Source organism: Lycium barbarum, chromosome 12 (assembly GCF_019175385.1).
Source record: "Lycium barbarum isolate Lr01 chromosome 12, ASM1917538v2, whole genome shotgun sequence".
NCBI classification, from domain to species: Eukaryota; Viridiplantae; Streptophyta; class Magnoliopsida; order Solanales; family Solanaceae; genus Lycium; species Lycium barbarum.
In genome coordinates, this window is record NC_083348.1 from 83473458 (window position 1) to 83495478 (window position 22021).

The window sequence follows — 22021 nt, forward strand, 5'->3', positions numbered from 1 at the left end:
CTTATTAAAAATAGTATTTAATAACATTAACTTCTTAATTGTATAACATCATTGAGAGATTATTATTATTATTTTGTTATTAGTTATTGAAACAAGGATAGATAAAACAAAAATAAGTTGCTCTGTTAAAAGCATCACTTAGTGTGAACATAGTTTAAAATGAAGACATTGTATCTTAATTTAGCTTAATGGGAGTAGATCAATATAATCATTAGCCAGTTATTTCTAAACTATATAACAATGAAAGACTGATAGTTAACTTTGGAACGGTTTGATCTATAAGTTTGACTGGTCAAGAAATCTTAATAGAATTTGATTATAATATTTGAATTTAATTTTCTTAATCTAAATCACAATTTTGATACATTATCATAAATCTCCCTTATTTCTCTTTTATTGCAAATTGTGGAGAACTAGAGGTAGTAAAAGGGCATCAAAAACTAAATATGAGGTAGTCAATTAAAAAAATGAAAAGTTAATTTTAGTGACGTAATCACACGTAAGCAATAGTAACAGCTCACATATGTTGACTGTAATCTTCCGACTTGCTATTACTCCAGCAGGCTATATATATTTTGTATCCTGGCCCTGCTTTCTCCAGTGCTTCTTCCCTCTTTGATATCATGCGTCGAACTATTTCCAATAGAAATTTGTTTTCGCTGTCCGCTGCCACAAACAGCGGTAGCATGAGCTCATCATCTGCCGCTGCTAGTGGCAGCATGAGCTCATCTGCCGCCACAACGGCGGGCATCATGAGCTCATCATCTGCCACCGCGGCTGGTGGGACTACCAGTCGCGAAACACAACCTCCTAGTGAGACCAACAACAACGTCGTGAATGGCCATACGAGTGCGGTGAAGTTAATAAAGGAAAATGCTGTAGTTGTTGTAGCCACGCGTGGGTGTTATATGTGCCTTGTGGTGAAGAATTTGTTGCAAGATTTGGGTGTTAATACCACCGTTTTTGAGGTTGATGAGGCGGATAAAGCTGCCGTGTTGGAGGAGCTGTCCGAGATTGAGGGCCGCGAAGACAGCAACAATGACGATCCGGCGGAGTTGCCGGCGGTGTTTGTAGGAGGAAAGTTGTTAGGAGGGGTAGCCAAAGTGATGAATACTCATATCTCGGGTGGATTACTTCCCATGCTTAGGGAAGCTGGAGCCTTATGGCTTTGATTTAATTACTCATTCTAATGAGTTTTCGGTTAGAAAAGAAATTGCATGAATTAATGTTGTTTGGAATTTCATAAGGTATAGAAAAAACATGTTATTTTGAATATAATCAGACTGGTTGCTAGCTATCTAGCTAGATCTTTGACAAAGTTAGGGATATGTTTTCATAGTATTACTGTTCCCCATTTACTATCTATGACTTTGTTTAATTTGTTTCATGTTATGCAAAATGGATCAAAGAAATGATTTAGAGAAATATTTGTCTTTCTGTTTTAATTTGTTAATTTTACTTTCCTTTGAAGTCCGTTAAAAAAAAAAAGTCTCATTCCCTTTTTGACAAATCTGGACTTTCCACATGTCAATGTTCAAAACTACAAGATTAAATGTTATTTTCGTACATTCTATATATCTTTAATTTAAGACCTCAAAATTTAAATTTTTTCTTTACTTTCTTAAACTCAGTGTCAAATCAAAACCAAACAAACAAATTGAAAAGGAGGAAGTATTTGTTGGTGGAACTAATCGAGGGGATCGAGAAGGGTTTTGTGGAAAGACTGTTTAACTTGTCTGTTTGGCCAAGCTTTATCCAAAATCTATTTATTTTGATTTTTTGTAGAAGTTTTTTTTTTTTTTTTGGAGCGTAGCCGTTTGTGTTTGGCTAATGATTTACAAAAGCATTTTGTCAATATTAAAGCAGTGATTTGTGTTTGGTCAATGTTCCAAAAGTGCTTCTTAGCTTCTAAAAAACCGCTACCGCTACTCAGAAGCATTTATCATGTTCTTAACAACTTGATCAACAACAGCAACATACCCAATTTCATCCCACAAGTGGGGTCTGAGAAAGATAGTGTGTATGCAGCTTTACTCCTACCTTTGTGAAGGTAGAGAGATTGTTTTCAATAGATTCTCAGCTCAAGTTTAAGTACCTCAACTTTCTAAAATAAACACTTATAAGAAAAATATAATTAAAGTTTGGCCAAACATGCTACATAATTATAAATGACGGTGAAAAATAAAAGAAATTAAAAAAGAAAAAATAAATTAAGAAAAAAACAAAATGACACATGTATATATGTAGATATTTTCGTTAAAGGCGTATCAGGATTTTAATATATAATTATATGATGGATTCAACTATTAAATTTTTTTGATTTGAACTATTTATAGGTATGAAATTATCGAATCAAAATATAATATTTGTTGTAATTTTTGTAATTTTCCCACATATATGTTCACGTCTCATGTGATTTTTTTTTTATTAGATTTGACTGAACATGTAGCTAAATCTAATATTTTTTTTTTATTAGTAATAGTACTAAGCTTACATATACTACTGACTTTCGTTTAGTTTGAATTACGCCCACTTCGGTTTTTCATATTTAGAATCACATCCCTAAAATTATAGTAATTTCATTGGATAACTACCTTAAAATGTTGAATTTTATATCAACATTAAAATGGTGATGCAACATATTTTTAAATTTAACCAAAAATCATCCAAAGAATTAATAAAAACATGGAATTTAAAATTGTTCAGGTAAAAAATCAAAAAACATTCTTTAATTTGTTCACACTGTACTTTTTATTTATTTAGCTCATTTTTGCTTTCAGTACATAAGAGCCAAATATTAAGGTGAATAACCAAAATCATTAAAAAATATTTTAACCAGAGATAATTTCACCTAGTTTTTATTATGAATATCAACTGTCCTATTGGAAAAAGAAGTTTGATAGTTTCGTATAATTGGTTAAATATAGTTATAATATCTTAAACTCCGTAAGAAAAACCAACTACGTACTGATCATAAAATGCCTCTAGAAATACGTAAATGTGGGAAGTTGTTAGTATTAATTAAATAGTTGACTGTCAATGATTAGTTACAAAGAACCAATGACACCTCACATGATGATTTAATTGATCGTTATCCAAATTAACTATATTAGAAAAAGTGACTGTACTATATACTACTCTCTATTTTATGCATTTGTCGTACTAAAAGCTCACGATAATCGTGGAACAAGAATAAATTTGGGATAGAAAAGAACAGGGTGGATGATATAATGGATGATGAAACCACTAAAAATATTCTCAATTAAATATTCACATGTTACAATTAAAACTAAAAATGAGAAAATCAATATTTTGCAAGATCTTTAATTTCTTATTCTTTATTTTCTCAGCATAAACTAAAATAAATATCCTTAAGTCTTGGACTGGTCATAAAATGCCTCAAGAAGTTGTTGGTATTAATTAAATAGTTGACTGTCAACGGTCAGTTACAAAGCACTAATGATACTTCATATGATGATTTAATTGATCATTATTCAATCTAAATATTATTAGAAAGGGTAAGTGTACTACTATTTTACGCATTTGTCGGACTAAAAGCTCACGACAATTATGGAACGAGAAAAAAACATATTGGGACAGAAAAGAACGGGGTAGATGATACATAATGGATGACAAAACCACTAAAAATATTCACATATTACAATTAAAACTAAAAATAAGAAAAAATGTTTTGTATGATCTTTTAATTGTTTTTCTTTATTTTCTCAGCATAAACTAAAATACATATCCTTAAGTCTTGGACTGGTCATACTCCTAACTAGGGGTGTTCATGGGTCGGTTTGGGTAGGTTTTGGGTTAAAATCAAAATCAAACCAATCTAGTCGGTTTTTAAAATTATTAAAATCAAACCAAACCAAATATAATACATATCCATCGGTTGGTTCGGTTTGAGTCGATTTTTAAGAAAATTAACTGTATTTCTCTCTTTCATGTTTTTTTTTCCTACAATTAGGAGAGAATTTAATATTATTTTCCAACTTAAAATCCGTTATTATCCTTTTATTGTGATAGCTATAGTTTCTTGCATCCAAAAAAAAAAAGAGGCTATAGTTTCTTGCATTATGGAGAAAATGTGTTAGGATTTATGATTTTAATTAAGTGAATAAAGTTTATAAAAAAAATACAAAAAATCAATCTAGGTAAATTTCATACAGTTGTTTCTTTGAATAAATGAGTTTGAATTCATGGATTTTTTTTTAAAAAAAATCGGCTTAAGGTATAAAGTTCATTAGCCTATTAGAGATAAATAAAATTTTGCATATAAAGTATATAAATTACTATAATATAAATTACTATAAAAATTAATATATTGTATATACATAATTATAAAAATTATCTATAAAATTTGTCGGTTCAGTTCGATTTTTTCTTCAGTTTGCTTTAAGTAAAACCAAACCAAACTAGATATTATCGATTTGTAAAAATTCAAAACCAAATTAAATCTAACTCAAGTAAATATCGGTTTATTCAATCGGTTTAGTTTTGATTTTGGATCGGTTTTTAACCAAACCATGAACACCCTTACCACTAACAACCGTCCTTGTATGGTCTGAATTTGGATAAAACAACCGTGTTTAGTGAGTGGATTTGATTAATGTTTAATGATCATAAATCGCGTGACATCAAATAATTATTTTTGTAATCCACCGAGTATAACGGCTATAGTTGAGTAGGATGGCCTCCACAATTAGTGCTATTTATCCACAAAAAATTATAAAGTAATTTGTTATAATGAAAACATATGCGATTTTATCTCATTAATAGTTCAGATTATTCCAAATCTTGCAATTTAGAAGCATGGCCCCTCTCTATTTTGTTTTCCTTTTTTTTTTTTTCTCGAGATGATCAACCCAGCTCATTGTGATTAAACAGTCGTGTTCTCAAGTCAATTATGTCTCATCACATGAATATTAATGGATTTTTTACTATGTAATCTAATTTATATTACTAAATTAACTAGTTAGTATGTTAATGCTTTGTACTAGTAAGATAGTTTTCCTTATAGACCATTCAATGTGTAGCTTAAGTACCAACGCAAGTTGTAAAATCACGACTAGATAACTTTGTACCAAACACATTAGCCTTCAATATCTTAACTTTTTTCTTTCAGAATTCGTAAAATTTTTATTTTACCCAAAATTATGATCGATGGTCTCGTGGAGACAACTCAATATGTCAATATGTATACGAGGTCACAATTCTAAGGTAAAAACTTACCCGCACCAGGTGTTTACACCCAATGTAGTTAAGTTAACCATAAAAGACAAACTAAAGTTTATTGGAGTATTATTTTAAAATAAAAAATTTAAAAAGACAGTAAATACTAATCTATACTATATTAAAAGCACGAAGAACCTTAGAAATCTTGTTTGAACATTTTGCCCTTTATTAAAAGACTCTACAATAGACAAAACTGTCAATTACAATTTTTTTTCAAATTAATATTTAATCATTTTACCTTATAAAAATATACCTGCTGACAATTTATACTTACAAAAAATTAATACGTGCATGTAACCAATTCTATTTCATCTAGAATTTTTCCTTTTTTGAGTTTACTTTTATGACACAATCTATTTATTTCCTTCTATAAACAAATTTGTTTGGGTTAATTCTAGAGTCCAAGTAATAGAAGACTTTGACGAAAAAAAAAACAATGTTACTTATTTTGGCGAAAACTTCTAACCCTACTGGTGCCGCCATCATAGCCATATTTAGTTTGAATTTGGGTAAAGCACTACCGACACAAACATTACCAAGTTTGTAAAGGACTCTAACTTAATGGTACATGTCTAATGTAAAAAGATGAATTCGTATCTACTTGATTTCAAGAGCAGCTTTTGAAGTATTTTACATGTTGTATCCATATTCAATTTTTCTATGCAATTTTTAACTTCATATTTTTAATTTTGAATGACACAAACTATTGTGGCTATTCATTCTGATTCTTGTCATGTAATTTTTTTTTGGCTTCTATTACAGGTTTGTAGTTTACCAAACTTGAAGACACATAAGCCTTTTTCTAGCTTTTGTTGTGATCTTTCTTTTTTCGTGTTTTCTTTATTTCATTTGTTAGTACCTTTAGTCACATAACGAATTTGTTGAGTTACATAACTGAATATATTTTTGATTAATTTCTTTGATGGTTACATTATATTGAAGCATTTTTATTAAGCTTTTTCAGTTTTACGCTTGATGAAAATTGATAATTATAACTCAAGGGTTCTTGATTGTATGAATTTTAAGTACTTCTTGTGCCATGAATGGGAAATTCGATGAGGCCAGACGCCTAATCGAAAGATTAAAGAATATTACAGATAAATTCAGGTGTTCCTTTTCATTCTATAAACATAGATTTTTTTATTAGCTCAGTCATTAGGTATGCTCGTCTTATTCAATCACATGGCACTCTCTTTTATTTGCTAATTACAATAACTTATACAATTCTACCCGCGCAAAGAGTCAAAGAAGTTAGGGTAGAGAGAGACTCCAATTTTCAGTAATCTACTCTATAAGATAATTCAAATATCAATGCTTTAAGGCGTTCATGGTCAGGTTTGTGTAAAGTTCGGATCTTTGTTTTAATTTATTTTTATTTTTGTTTGTTTTGTATCTTTCTTTTCCCTTTGTTATGATTTATGAATTGATTTTTTGTCTAATTGAAAATCATGCGTATCTTTCATATATATGACCTTTGTGACTACAAAGAATTGGTGGAATTAATTTTCTTATTTATTATGAAAGTGTTAAATATATTAACATTTATATGTTCTCCAGATTATATGAACCATAACGTGAAGATAGTATGAATATATTTTTTCGTTTTTTTATTGGTTAAATATTTTTTAAAAAATCATTCTTTTTTCAATCGCAGAGAATCATATTTTCAAGTTAGTCAAATTCGCTGCCAATTGATGATGTGTAGTAGAGGTTATGTATGTATAGTTTAACTGGAGGATATAAGGCTCAATTGTTGACTAAGATGAATTAATTTTACTCCACCGGAGAGAATATTATTTTCCAGTTAGTCAAACTCGCTATCAATTTATGATGCATAGTAGAAGTGCAATTTTTATTTTTGAATTGACCTCTTGATCAAAATGTGTGCAATCATATATTGATTTTCTAATTTTGGGTTATTGTTTTTGGCCTTTTACCCTTTAAAAATAGATTGCACACCGGACATAATTGTAATTTAATTAATTTTTTAATATTTAGGAATAAAAAATTGATTATTTTTTTTAATATTTAGGACTTCAAAACCAACTACATTAGGAGTTCCTTTTATTTCCTTTAAGGAGTTGGTGTCCTTTTTTATTTAGTAACTTTCTATATCAATGCAAAATCTAACAAGACTGTTTCTTCCCTAAAAAATCGATCAATTACATTTCTTCTTGGGGTACGGAAGTAGGATTCTTCGTTTTCTTTTCCATTCACCCACTTCCAATTCCTTTTTGGTTTATGTATCAATTTTCTTGTGTGTATTTGAATTCGAATTATACATAATTTTACCTTACATCAATCCTAATTTAATTTGTTTCGAATATTTTGGACTTTAAAATCAACTAAACATTAGTTATTAAATCTTTCTTTATTTGAACTATATAAAAACTCTTAATATTTAGAAATTTAAATTTAAATAAAATTTACTTATATAAATTCTTTCCTTCTTAATATAATTTATCAAACTAATGCTAATTTGGTGTTTATATAGTAAACCTTCGCCATATTTGGTGTTATTGTCAAACCATGCATTTTACGATCCATAATCATTAAGCATCAACTAATCATTAAGCATCAACATTAGTTATTAAATCTTTCTTTATTTGAACTATATAAAAACTCTTAATATTTAGAAATTTAAATTTAAATAAAATTTACTTATGTAAATTCTTTCCTTCTTAATATAATTTATCAAACTAATGCTAATTTGGTGTTTATATAGTAAACCTTCGCCATATTTGGTGTTATTGTCAAACCATGCATTTTACGATCCATAATCATTAAGCATCAACTAAGCCTCCCTGATATATTTTAAAATATGAAAGAATTAAATAATAACATAAAAAGGAACATCTCAATGAATGCCATATTTCAAAACAAAATATAACCATTTTTCCTTAGTAATTAGCATAAAATAATTGTTCTTTTTGAGAAAATTGAAATACAGATAAAAAATGAGAGATCATATGCCAAAAAGATGTAAAAACGTTATGTGTTATAATGGTTCTGGTTTTGAAAAATATGAATCAATTTTCAATTTCAACTTTATTGTTATACCACTGCTGGTACACATTATTTAGTAATATTTATATTATTTATTTAAATTTTATATTCACAGATAAGGAGCACGTGCAAAGCGCGTACACTAATGACTAAACTAGTTAACCTAAAAGGAAGTAAAGTTATACTACTAACTAACTAATGGTAGAAAGACTTAGGGTTGCCGTCAACTTCTTCTTTCTTTAATTTCCTGCACGTCTTCCTCTTTTATTTCCAGAGCTAGCGTCCCTTTTTCTGGTAGGTAACATGCTTACTGCTGGTTAATTAGACTATACTATGAAACCTCTATGTGAGTTTTTCGTTCTAAACTTCTGTCAAATGTCAATCAAAGTAAGAAAAAGTTAATACATTAATCATATTAAAATGGCATTCAGATAATGAATATTCTGCACTGTCATGATTTTGTGCACACTGTAATGCCATTGTGATGTGAATCCAAATTCATTCACTTGTTCATGCATTAATCGCTACTACATCATGATGTTCTTTTCAGTTTAATATTGGTTGCTAGGAGAAGAGTAGTTTTATGTTTCTGTCAAGCAGAAAAAGGTTAACTGGTTATTATTTTTTCCAAAGCTATACCCACTGTTGTTTGAGAGTTGGGAGAAATCTCATCTTACATGGTGAGATATTAAAAATGAAATTTGGCTGAAAAAGCTAGTTGACTTCCAATGAATTAGCATTCTGAACAGGAAATTTAAAAAAAAAGTTTAAAAGTTAAATATTACTTATTTTATATATTTAAAATATGTGTAACATATATGGTAGCTAACTATGGTTAAGTATTAATAATTGTAGTTAAAGAAAGTGACACACGTCACTTGTTTATTGATAGGGTGTAAACACCCGGTGCGAGAAAGTTTTTGCCCAATTCTAATCCCAATATTAAGAGTTTGACTTCATTAATGACTTTTGACTATCAATTAGAATATTTTCTATTTCTCTATTTTTTTTCTATATTATTATTATTATTATTATTTTAATTAAATAAAAATATTACAAATGGCAGGCCAGCCAAGCATTCAACATTAGTAGGGTCTAGCGAAGGGTTGCACCCAAGGGGTGTGATTTAAGAAAAATATTAGTATAAAAGAGTAAAAGAATAATAGACTGACACGCCTTATTAGGTTGTTTTTTATCTTGTATCCACTCTTTAAGGAAAATTAATAAGAAGAACATATTAACCAATTTACCCGTATTTATATCTCTAATCATTCTCATATTAATCTTTTTTCAAATCTAGATTAAATTTAATTTTAATCGGGTCTTGATTTCCAAGTGCACGCTGACGAGCGTAGAACTAGGTTATAAAATTAAAGATCACACTTGTGACTTGTCACAAATAGTATAGAAATTGTAGGTTCCACGTGGATTGAATTTCTAATATTCAGAATCATTTTTTTAAGTACTGTTTGAGAAAATGACGCTGTTATAGAAAGATGATTTTTATCTTTGGAATTGAATAAATTGCAATAAGAAGATAAGCAACACCCCTACACAGACGATTAGAATTCGGAAAAATAAGTGAAATTGAGCAAAACATTCACCTATGGAACGACTATTGACATTTAACCCCTTCGCCCTTTTTCGTTTTTATTATCTAAGTACTTTAATCCGTTATAGTGTGATAATTTTATTTCAGATTATTAGTAACAGTACGTAGTATCTGCTTGAGGTGACATCCTAAACTTCCAAAACGCAAGAAAGATATTATTGTTGTTTAAAAATAATCTGTATAAGTCTAAATAAAGTTTCTGAATCTGTAAAACACTTAGTAAAAGCAGATTGCACAATCTGTAAAAACTATAAACCAGTAAATTACAGAAAATGGACAAATGAACAGAAACAGTGTTAGAAAAAAAAAATATATTCAGAACATAATCGAGCCCACTTAGTTCAAAGTGTGTCCTTAAGGAAATTATTCCCCTCACAGTACTCGAGGTTGATGGAATATCCCCTCCCAGGATAGAACGATTATCTTACCAAAATAGTAGTAACGATTATCCAAAGCCAAAGCCGAGCCGAGCGAGCGACGACGACGGCGCGTGGGGTCCTTTCCCCCTCAACCCTTTTAGCAACTAGAGAAGGTGTAATGTAATATGTACACCTCTCTTTTTCTCTCTTTTTCCTATGTGGGACAGATGCTTTAACCAAAGCACAAGGAACCTTTTACATTTCCCAAAGCAAAAAAGGGACCTTTTATATTCCGTTCACTTTTCATCTCATCATTTCCCATTCACCAATATCAAAAAACCCAACAATTATCAATTAAATTACCTAAACAAAGTAACAATGATTTTCTATTGACCCCCTCCCCCCATTTCCCCTTAAAAAAATCTATTGACAATTAACAATATCTTTCATTTGAGTCAAAGTATTCCTCATAATAGTTACTTACTATACTATGATTATTATGGTGTAAAAGGGTTTAGTTTTAATTATTTTCGTGTCTAAATTAATAATGCTTTAGATCCAAGAAGGTTTCAACTAATTCAGCAAACGTCATTCGGGAAGAGGCATCTCAAATTCTGGAGTGAACACCGGTTTCTGCGTTTGTAAGTAAGTCGTGATTAAATATAATCAAGTTTTTTAATCTCTAGACCCAAAAAAAAAAAATTACAAAATACAAATAGAAACGAAATACTCTTTAAATGTTTCTTAAAAATTCTCGAACGAATTACTAAAACTAATTCTACTGTATATCACCTTTTGTGCTAGCTAGGTTTGTTTCTTAAGGTAATTTTATGATCAGTATATAAAGTAGACTACTTTACTCTCCGTCATGGATTCATAATGGTAAGCGTCTTAAAATCTTTGTAATTTAAAGTTACAACACTTTTTCTTAAATGTCTGATAAGTTATAATTTTTAAAACTAATATTTGTGATCAGAGCACATACTTACTCCCTTCATTTTATTAGGCCCATTTTGCTGAAGGAACAGAGTTTGATTTCCAGAAATATATAAGAAGAGCTTTAGATAAAGATTTTAAAGTGGTGGTGGTAATTAGGTAACCATATGTATTAAGTGGAATAGAGCATTTATTCCGTAGCATTTGATTTAAACTCAAGGCGTATGACTTCTGATAATATAATTTTGCTTTTCTTTGTTCATGCAGCCCGTGGATTTGGACATTCTCAGTCACTACTAAAAAAAGGAGTTTTTTTGACCAAATAATTTCGACCTCACTTTTTGGTGGAAAAAAAATCGACCACATGAGGTCGAAATTATCAGAATTTAATTTTTTTTTTGGATTTCAAAAAATTTCGACCGCATGAGGTCGAAACATATTTTTGTACAAATAATAAATGAGAAAAAACATTTTTAAAAATTAAATTATACAAATAAAACAATTAATTTAAAATAAAATAAAATATTTCGACCGCACGCGGTCGAAATAATGAAGTTCACAAATTTAATACACTCCTCCAAACCTCAATCGGGCCATTCTCTCCCCCAACAGCACCAAATTAAAACCCTAATGATATTAAAACTCCCACCCCCACCACACCCCTACCCCGCCGGCGACGCTCCATCCCCACCACACCCCTCCCCGCCACTGACGCCCCATCCCCACCACTGTCCTACCTCCGTCGCGCCCTTGCTGTCCGCCCCCAGTACTAAAGGTGAGTCATTTTTTTGCCACTTTTTTTCAATATTATTTCTATCATTATTAGTATTAAACCCACATAATAGGATTATGGGTTTGGATTTACCATCTGGTGGGCATTTAACACATGGTTATTATACATCTGGTGGGAAAAAGATATCGGCTACTTCAATTTACTTTGAGAGTTTACCTTATAAGTTGGATTCGACAACTATTACGATAGTCGAGCAAATTAACACAATTTGGATGTCCTGGCGATCTGGTTTTATGCTTTGTGATCCATGAGTTAATGTTGAAAAATTGGTATTAGTTGAACTTGTAGGTCTTGTCAAGTTTCTTCTGATTACATGATTATGATGAGGCTTAATGGGGAATTACTCTTCACATAATTTATACACTAGAGTCTGATTTCTAATGATTTGCATTTGTTTTATACGCTGCGATTTGAGTTGTGACTTTGGTATTTCAAGACTGTCTTTGTTAGTGTCTTCACTAGATCTACTCTTAGGCCTTCAAACTGCCATAGAAGAAAGGCTATTTTTTGGTAGATCTAAGCATTTTAGAAGTTAATGAAATGTTTTGTCCTTGAGATGCGCGATGTTCCTTTTTCCCCCTAAATGTTACACTATTGGTCCTTAAGTATATTTTTTTTAAAAATCCTACAAGCTGTGTTTGAAGAGCTCAATTTAGATTATGGCTGTTCATCTTTAATCTAATAGATGCATGGATTAAAGAAGCAGGGATGTATCATGACAGTACTTTGTCCTTCAGATGGAGCCTCATTTTTAAAAGATTTCTCCTTTTCTGGTGAATGGTGCAATGTCAGTTTACTATGCATTGTTTGATTAAATTAGAACCAAGCAGATTAGACCATGTGAGATGTAACCGATGTCTACTGTCTACATTCCAAGGTTGTTGTTTTCCTTGTTATTAAATTCCAGAATTCTATCAGTTAATCATTAGTACTGTTAACTGCTACATGCACATTTTATTTACGCTATTACTAAGTTGAATCTTGGTATGAATATCACAATCCATAATGGCAAAGACACCTTCTCGTATGTTTTTAAGACTTCACAAAAAACCATTTAGTTTCTGAAACTTGGCAATTAGAATATCACTCAGTTCTTATTGCTCCAGAGTCCAGCCCGTGTACAATATTCTACCTTCAAAATTAATAGCGTGAAGTGATTTCATTTTCCTTTCTCTGTTGTTCACCTTTGTTTTGGAATGTTTTTCTTCTGTTGTTTCATGCATTAGCCACTGAGATTATGTGGAATTTAACATTCTGCTTATTTTTAGGTACTTTGTGTAGTTGGAGATGTTTTTTTTTTTTGCATGACACAAATGGGCTGTCCCTTTTGAGAAAGCAGTGAGTATTTTGCGTTTTCTTTTCTCTTTCCATTTTGTTTGACATCCTTCGATGCTTCTTTATTAGAGCTGATTCAATTAGGATGTGAAGTTTATGATTGTAGAAGTACTTTGATGAATTGGACGTGTTGATGAGTTGCATTGTTGATTTGATTGATGAGTGTGACTGGCAGGTGGGCTGCTGTAAAAGAGGGTAAAAAATCCACCAATGTGCCCTGCCCAAGATCCTGATATAGCCTGGTTTGTGATCCTTCAACTTATTGTCACATTTTTATTATAGTCTGATTTTTCTATCCAGTGATAACTTTGTGGCTTTTTGATGTTTTCAGGTATACAAAGATTGAGACTTGCTTAACTCCCTTACCTGAAGTTTCAAGTGAAGAAGAGGTGGCTGGTGGACAATTGAAAAAGTGGCCTAAAAGATTACAAGCGATACCACCGAGGATAAGCAGGGGTACTGTAACTACAATTGATAAGTGTTTGAATGTAGTTTTAATTCGAATTAGAAGTACTTTGAAGGTGAATTTGATTGTAGAATGTAGTTTATGGTTGTTTAAGTTTATGATGTTTAAGTGTTTCAATGTAATTGTAATTTGAATTAGAAGTACTTTAAATTGGAATTTGAGGTTGAATTTGATTGTAGAATGTTGTAGTTTATGACTGTAGAAGTACTTTGATGAATTGGATGTGTTGATGAATTGCATTGTTGATTTGGTTGATGAATGAGATTGGCTGGTGGGCAGCTGAATGCTGGAATTTTTTTTCCAGATTTTCGACTGCATTAGGTCGAAAATTAACCCAGATATTGATAATTTTCGACCTCATGAGGTCGAAATCTGGCAACAATATAGCTAAATTTCAACCTCATGTGGTTGAAATTCTGATTTTTTATTTTTATTTTTTAATATTCTTTCATTTTTCGACCACAAGAGGTCGAAAACTTTAAAAAATATTTATATAAAAAAAATATTTTCGACCGCACGCGGTCGAATTTTTATTAATATTTAAATAAAAAATAACTTTTTTCGACCTCAGGTGGTCGAAAAATTATTTCGACCGCGTGAGGTCGAAAAAAATTTCACCCTAGCTGTTAGCGACCATGCCTTGTGGTCGAAATTTTGGTCGAAAATTGGCCTTTTTCGACCTCGTGTGATCGAAAATTTTGGTCGAATTTCACTGTTTTTTTTAGTAGTGGTACTCTTCATATTCTTCAATGCATATGGTAACAGTTGTTGAACTACATTATATATGTTTGATTCTTGTAGACTCATACTGCATAATCGATCGACTAACAAAATTTTATTTTGTCGGTTATCCTATGATACGATAATGTAGAAACTAGAAAGAGAAACGATTAAATTAAAGTTTTTAAAGCTAAGATGTTCATTTTCACTTCACATGCTATTGTAACCGTTAATTAATGCAAAACTAAATACTTCTAATCCTATCCTAGGCCTTAGCCGAGGTAAAAAAATATCATGTGATTCCTTCTCAATTGCCTAAGCATTGGTGGAGGATTTGCGCGGTACTTTTGCTGGTAGGAGGTAGGAAGTACCCAATGAAACAGCTGAGCTGCGCGCAAGCTGGCCGAACCGTCATAAGAAAATATAGTTCAATATTCTTATGTTAATTCTGAACGGAGTACAAAATAATACATCTACGTTATTGGGTGGGCGGGAGGGGGGGGGGGTGTTATATCCGTTTAACTTATATAGAATTGTCCTTCCCTTTTTCATATCACCATATTATAATCCGAATGCAAACAATAACATCTATCAACTGTGACGAAATTGTCAGCAAACTTTATTCGTTTGTTTATTTTTGCAGTGTTCCACAGCACCTATTGGCTTCCTTTCATTCCTTTAGTGGTAAGCAAACAACACACAGAAAAACAGAAAAGGCCTATAATTTAAATGATGAGTAATTCACCTACAAAACTCTTTTTTGTTTCTTTGAAACATAACAGATGTTGCTGGTGGTAGGAACAAAGCTACAGGGGATTATAACAAAGATGTGCTTAGACAGCAGTTATAAGTCAAATGTTGTTAGAGGAAACTTAATGGTATGACCTGATGATCAATTCTTTTGTTTTGGGAACCGGGAAACCCAAACTGCTTCTCCATCTCATGCACTTCATCCTCTTTCAGGTACTTTATTTTATCCTTCTTTTTTATTTTTTAATTGTCATATAACTTTTCTGCTTCAATAGAAATCTTAAAACTTACATCCTCTATCTGTTGTATCAGTTGGCATTCTTTACATGGACCACGGTATGCTCCTTGAAGCATTTGAATGATTTATAGCTGAATTGTTAGATTTTTTAATACTATCTCATGACAAATCTTTTACTCCCTCTTTTCCATTTTAAGTGTTTGTCTTTTACGGTTTTTAATACATCTACCAAGAAAAACATTAAGTACAAGGTAGAATTATATTTTTCAGGTTACCCTCATTTATTTATTAACGGGAAGTGTTGCTGCTATTTAAAAATGAGTATTACAGCACAGCGTAAAACTGAAAAAAATTAATCAATTCTGTCTTGATTTTCCATAACGAGAATTATTTTTAAAAGCTAAAAAGACACTTAAAATGAAATGAATAGAGTACGTAATTTTTACTAGTTTAATTTGCTACATGTCCTCTTATGCACGAGAACTATTTTCCATAGGAAACTTTTTAATTTTGTATGAGGTGTGTTGGTAATGAGTCTCGAAATCAGAAGCTAGTTATACCCTTAAATAGAGTACTGAACAACTTTAGATGGATGACACCTTTATAGATTTGATGTTAGACATTATATTATGTATCTCTAGTACTCCTTCACGTGTAACAAGGGTTCATACATATATTGAAGATCGGACCTATGAGAGATAGCAATATAGCATGTTAGATCAAAGCTCGTGGGAAATAATTTGAACATCTAACAAAGAATCTTAAGGCACTAAGTGGAGTAGCTATGGACTTTATAATAATATAATAATACTCCTAATGTGAGACATTATGTTTCTTTAACTGTAATCATAAACAATGTAGCTCCTTTACAATCTGATTCCAAGATTTCGAACCACAATACAACTAAAATTTCTCTGTTTTTTTTCCCTTTGGGATCCTTAATTAAGAACATCTTAACTAATTAATTTGTTGGTTGTTATTTTGAGCAGTACAAGTATGGGTTAAATTCTTGTTTCCACCGAAAAACAGTAGATATTGTCACCAGACTTGTCATGGGAGTGTTGATTCATTTCCTCTGTGGATATGTCACATTGTCTTTGAGCCTGTTTGGATGGGCTTAAAAAAAAGCAGCTTGTAAACAGCTTTTTTTAAGCTAAGCCAAACGGGCCAATTTATTTTTTTGACTTATTTTAAGCACAAAATGACTTATAAACTGGTCAGCTAAATAAGTCAAAAAACTTATAAGCTAAGCCAAACGGGCTCTTTATATGCTGTAGTCACTCAGGTTCACACACCAATAAACCAATCCCCTCTATTACTCTGCATATTCTAATATTAATTCAAGCTAAAATTCGATTTAATTGTATATACTTTCTTTTTTTGCTTCTGCCAACAGATAGGAACCAAAATAAAAACTAGTGTTTTGACTGATGGAATGATCAGAGGGCTAAGAAGATGGCAAGCAAAAGCAAAGAAGAAGTTGGCTATAAAGAAACAATTACTTGGCCCAAAATTCTTTTGATATTTCACCATCATTATTTGGTACTCTTGATAATTCATTGTCTCTAGATATTTCACCATCTTTTAGAACTTCTTTGGATGGTTCCACATTAACCGAAACTGTAGTTGAGAGACAACTTCAGCTGTGCTAGGATCTTTTAATGGTTTTCAGTCGAGTAAATTTAGCGTACAAAACTAGAATATTGGTATGTTTTTGAGAGATGGACATAGGTGAGTTTAGGATCCACAGTCAATGTGTTCAGAAAAGTGTGGTTTTATTACTTGTATACAGTTTTAATTTCTTATATATGTATATATAGTTCAAGCTGAAAATGATGAATTTTGTCAAACACACAAAATCACCCTTAAATTTGCTTATAGCGATGGAAGGCTCAAGTAACATAGTCCGTTCAGGGCATTACATTTGAAAATTATTGAGGAAGATGCAAATTTAGATATGTGCGATTAAACAAGGGTATAATCTCACTTTTTAGTCATAAATAGTCATTGTAATGTAGTTCAAAAGTGAAATTTCAAAATATTATCATAAAGTTTCATCAATAAATTTTGAAACTCCATGACAATAGTTATTTTTCAGTTACTGGGCCGAAAATGACTAGCCCACACTATTACTATATATGTCATAGTTGTGTTATTGGGTGCATTGGTTGGTAGTTCGATCGTATGTGGAGTGACACCCATAGTATCATTTTTTTTGTGCGGATTGCCATTCAAACGCACTGGTCTTTGATTTTTGCCCCTTTGCTTGAAAACGTGGCCGAAAATATCTCGAGATTTTGGGTTCGAACTCCTGCTCAGTTAAAAAACAAAAGAATTTCGCAAGGCAAGACTTTTCGCGAAACTTCTGCCTTAAGGCCTAAAATTTGCCCAAAATTAAGCTTATTCGGGCAAAAATTAGGCCTTAAGGCTGAGGTTTGTTTTAAGGCTTAATTTTGGGCAAAAGTTTGTCTTAAGTTAAGGCCTACTTTTGCCCGAATATGCCTATTTTGGGCAAAAGTTAGGCGTTAAGGCAGAGGTTTGCCTTAAGGCTTAATTTTGGGCAAAAGTTTATCTTAAGGCAAACCTTTGCCTTAAGGCATAACTTTTACCCGAATAGACCTAATTTTGCTACGAAACTCTACCTTGCGATTTTTTATTTTTGACTGAGCCGGGGTTTGAGCCCGAAAGGTGTTAGGCGAATGAAAATTAAAGACCACCCCCCCCCCCCCCAATAAGGAAAATCGTGCAAATTGCCCCCATAGTATAAGGAATGTGGATATAGCCTACATGGAGACTAAAATGGGCTTCCATTTTCGTTTTCCTAAAGTGGTCCAAGATTGTCATGTTGAACTGTTGGATTTTCGTTTATCTTTATCACTTTTCATATTTTTAGTATTTTTCTCGTTTGAAATTTGGAAAACTAACTTTGAATGCAATGGAATATAATTTAGTAAAAGCTTTGGCTTCTGTTTGTGCCCAGTGCTGTTCCATTATTAAGACCACCACTTATTTGCCTTGATTTACATTCAATACTTATACACCACCCTAGATAGCTTTCAATCCTTGTCAACCTATCTAAGCGACGTGTTATTTATGTAACTAATGTAACATGTCAAAATCAATGCCACCTCCCAAACTGTTCTTTCTATGTTGCAATTTAAATTTGACTTGAACATATAATTTTTAATGTAATCATATTAGGACATTGATGTTAAGATCACTGAATTAATGTCACAGAAATCAACTTTTCAATATAGTCATCTAGTAAGCTGAACAAAAGAGACACATAACAAAATTCCCGCACCTAATAGCGTGCAATATAATACGCAAAAGAAAAGACAGTATATATTTAGTTCGTCAGTCATTTTTCATCTCGTACCATTCCTTATCAGCTAAGTAATTACCAGTTCATAATAAGTATCTACTTAGCCTTTTTATTTTGGTTAAAAAAAAGTATACACTTACATAATCAAGAAGAAATTAATTTTATTTTTCCAGATTTATATCCTTATTAAGTGCTAAGTGACCATATCCAATGTGTCAATAGAAATATGCAAATTTTAATTAAGGGTAGTTTAGTCAAAATACCCTATTTTTCCAGTGAATTAATATTTTTTTAAGGAGTGTGCTAAAGGCTAAGTGAACACTTATTTTGAACGGTAGAGTATAACAAGTATTAGCCTCAGTGACAAGTTGAGATTATACTAGTTCACATCATTAATTGTATTAAATATTTGAATCTCAAGTTTTCCTGAATTGATGACCAGTTAGATTACGATCTCTCTATTAATGTTAGAAGTAAAGAAAATTGGCACTAATATTAATAGTAGTCAAACTTATGCTTGTGAAGAAACGAGAATTTGCTGTTGGATATGGTTGAAATGATGATAGTATTAATATCTAAGTATTTCATTTTGAACCTTTTGTCATTAAATACATCGTAAGTAGAGTTAATGCTCCCTAAGTATTTCATTATTTACCTTATGGCTATATATATATATTGCACCCTGGTCCTGCTTTCTCAAGTACTACTTCCCTCTTTAATACCATGCGTCGAACTATTTTCAACAGTAATTTGTTTTCGCTGTCCGCTGCCACAGGCGGAGGTAGCATGAGCTCATCATCTATCGCTGCTAGTGGCAGCATGAGCTATTCTGCCGCCACAGCGAGGGGCAGCATGAGCTCATCATCTGCCACCGCTACTGGTGGGACCACCAGCCGCGAAGCACAACCTCCTACTGAGACCAACAACAACATCGTGAATGGTCATACGAGTGCGGTGAAGTTGATAAAGGAAAATGCTGTAGTTGTTGTAGCCACACGTGGGTGCTATATGTGCCTTGTGGTGAAGCACTTGTTGCAAGATTTGTGTGTTAACACCACCCTTTTCGAGGTTGATGAGGCGGATAAAGCTGCCGTGTTGGAGGAGCTGTCCGAGATTGAGGGCCGCGAAGGCGGAAACTGCCGCGAAGGGGAGTTGCCGGCGGTGTTTGTAGGAGGGAAGTTATTAGGAGGGGTAAACAAAGTGATGGAGACTCATATCTTGGGTGAATTAGTTCCCATGCTTCGACAAGCTGGAGCCTTGTGGCTTTGATCTAATTACTCATTCTAATGGTTTTTAGGTTGGAAAAAAATTTGCATGATATAATGTTGCTTGGAATTTCATTGAAAAACAAGTTATTTTAAATATATGATCATAGAAATGATTTAGATACATGCTTTGTTTTGGGTTTTAAGGTTTGAACGGAAAATGAGAAAAGTTATCTTTTGAATTGCACCAAAAAGACACTTTTTAGATTGCAACTTTTCATCGCACCTGTCACACCCCATTTTTACCCGCGGAGGTTAAAATTAGAAGTACGACATATTGGAGATTCCTATTTTTTGTTTGTTTTAAGGAGTCGCCACCTAATTATTTATGGTGAATTAGGACACCTAAAGTTTATTAAAGTAGTTATTTAAAGTTAATATTATTGTAAAGTCTGCGAAACTTAAGATTCTAGGTAAGGGTTCAATTAGTCTAAAGGGAAGGTATTAGGCATCCTTTAAGACCCATTAACAATGGTTAACCGACCGGACTTGCGAATAGTTATGCTAAGTGTAAATATTATAGAAAAAGAAAATAGTTTTATAAGTATTGCTAAAGTTATAGATAGACATATAAGTAGGTTATTTAAAATAAGACTTGTAGAAAAATAATAATTTGTATAAAAGAGCTTAGTTGTAAATAAACTGAAGAAAACGCAAGATGGTGCAATGTTTCATAAATATTTGGAGAAAACAAATTACGCTGACTAACAGATTAAAACAGTTGTTTGTAAGATTAATTTTAGAAAACGTTTAAAAGGTTTTATAGAAAGACAATTAGTTCAATATAAACTGTGCAAAGGTTGTTTTAACAAATACGTGTTTCAAATATTGGAAAGGAGCTAAAGTAAAATGGTTATCCACGAAAACTAGTTCGTTTTTCTTATTTCTCAAAACAAGCTAACGTCAATGTGTAAAGTTATATGATGCTTCGGAAGCATATCTTTCTTTCTAACTAAAAAAATGCCAAATAGGCTACGAGGAACAGTTAAACTTCGTTTAATTTAAGACCTAAATTTGCTATTGAGACACCCTAATATAAATAGGCTCGGTCAGAAATGAGCAATTAAGTATTTATCACAATCACACAGCTAGATAAAATGTTAGTCACACCGAACACAAACAAGCGTTAGAGAATGAAAATAAGATGACTAAAGCCACATTTGCCTCCCATAGAAGAGTAAAGTTTTCAATGGTTTGCCGTTTGGTTAACCACTCTCTTTGTTTTTTTGTTCGGATGAAGGTCGAGGGAATGAGAGCCGAATAGCAAGACGCATGCAAAGTTCAAATGCCGTATAGTCTCAAAATGAGACTGTTCGGATAATAAGTCTTTATGAAGACTCCATTGCGCTCCGAGGTGTACATGTAAAAAGAAAAGATAAAGATTAGCATAAAATTATCATATGATAAACTCAACGGATTTGACTAGAACGCGTACGAAAGAAATTAATCTTGACGATACTATGAAACAACAGCTTATAAATAGGCTAAAGCTCCAACTTAAAGCCAATTCATACCAAACAAAAAGGGATGCTGCCGTTAAACAGCAGCTGAAACATACATTTCTTACCAAGCCAAATTCCCAAAATAAGAGTGTATATCAATCATTAGTCTCAAAGTTTAGTGATTAAACTTAACTATTTCAATCGGCATTTTCGACAGAAAAGGATTAAAGGGAGCATACACTACGATTCATAAGCAAGAAAAAAAAAATATCTTGTCACTTAATCTCAGATAAACTTTTCTGTGAACAAAGGCAACTCCATCTTAAGTAGTCATGAACAAATTAGATCTGTCAGGTCAGGACGAATAGAAATACCAACAACTAAAACTAATCCATCCATAGTAAAAGAAACTGGATTCTTCGTAGAGCTTCGCCCAACCAAGAGTAGACAGTTCACGCAACAAGGACCAAACTCATTCATGGGAAAATAAAAAAAAATACTGAGTAAACAGGAAGGACTCGAAAGAGTTAGCA

General features: G+C 32.0%; 3 protein-coding genes and 1 pseudogene across 8 annotated transcripts; all 4 read left to right on the forward strand.

Moving 5' to 3' along the window:
- The first annotated feature begins 619 nt into the window (after positions 1-619).
- LOC132623518 (glutaredoxin-C9-like) lies at positions 620-1416 on the forward strand. Its single transcript, XM_060338293.1, has one exon. The coding sequence runs from the start codon at positions 624-626 to the stop codon at positions 1170-1172; it is 549 nt and encodes a 182-aa protein (XP_060194276.1). The 5' UTR covers positions 620-623; the 3' UTR covers positions 1173-1416.
- Positions 1417-11707: 10291 nt separating this feature from the next.
- Positions 11708-14040, forward strand: LOC132623519 (probable methyltransferase PMT14). 6 transcript variants are annotated; one of them, XR_009576268.1, is made up of 5 exons: positions 11723-11929; positions 12633-12734; positions 13216-13285; positions 13376-13524; positions 13614-14040. XR_009576268.1 is itself a non-coding variant. In XM_060338294.1 (2 exons), exons 1-2 carry the CDS (start codon positions 13493-13495, stop codon positions 13879-13881), a joined length of 300 nt encoding a protein of 99 aa, XP_060194277.1. In that variant the 5' UTR covers positions 13313-13492; the 3' UTR covers positions 13882-14040. The 6 variants fall into 6 exon arrangements, 1 of the variants encoding a protein (XP_060194277.1); XR_009576266.1 differs by having other exon boundaries at positions 11708-11929; positions 12633-13285; XR_009576267.1 differs by lacking the exon at positions 12633-12734 and having other exon boundaries at positions 11744-11929.
- Positions 14041-14107: 67 nt separating this feature from the next.
- On the forward strand, positions 14108-17186 carry LOC132624559 (MLO-like protein 2; annotated as a pseudogene).
- Positions 17187-19500: 2314 nt separating this feature from the next.
- Positions 19501-20251, forward strand: LOC132623833 (putative glutaredoxin-C14). The gene has a single exon (XM_060338649.1). The coding sequence runs from the start codon at positions 19505-19507 to the stop codon at positions 20048-20050; it is 546 nt and encodes a 181-aa protein (XP_060194632.1). The 5' UTR covers positions 19501-19504; the 3' UTR covers positions 20051-20251.
- The last annotated feature ends 1770 nt before the right edge of the window (positions 20252-22021 follow it).

Coding starts and splice junctions, on each gene's coding strand:
- LOC132623518 (XM_060338293.1), top strand. CDS start 624: ATGCGTCGAACTATTTCCAATAGAAATTTGTTTTCGCTGTCCGCTGCC.
- LOC132623833 (XM_060338649.1), top strand. CDS start 19,505: ATGCGTCGAACTATTTTCAACAGTAATTTGTTTTCGCTGTCCGCTGCC.
- LOC132623519 (XM_060338294.1), top strand. CDS start 13,493: ATGTGCCCTGCCCAAGATCCTGATATAGCCTG. Junction 13,525..13,613: donor CAAGATCCTGATATAGCCTG/GTTTGTGATCCT, acceptor TGATGTTTTCAG/GTATACAAAGATTGAGACTT.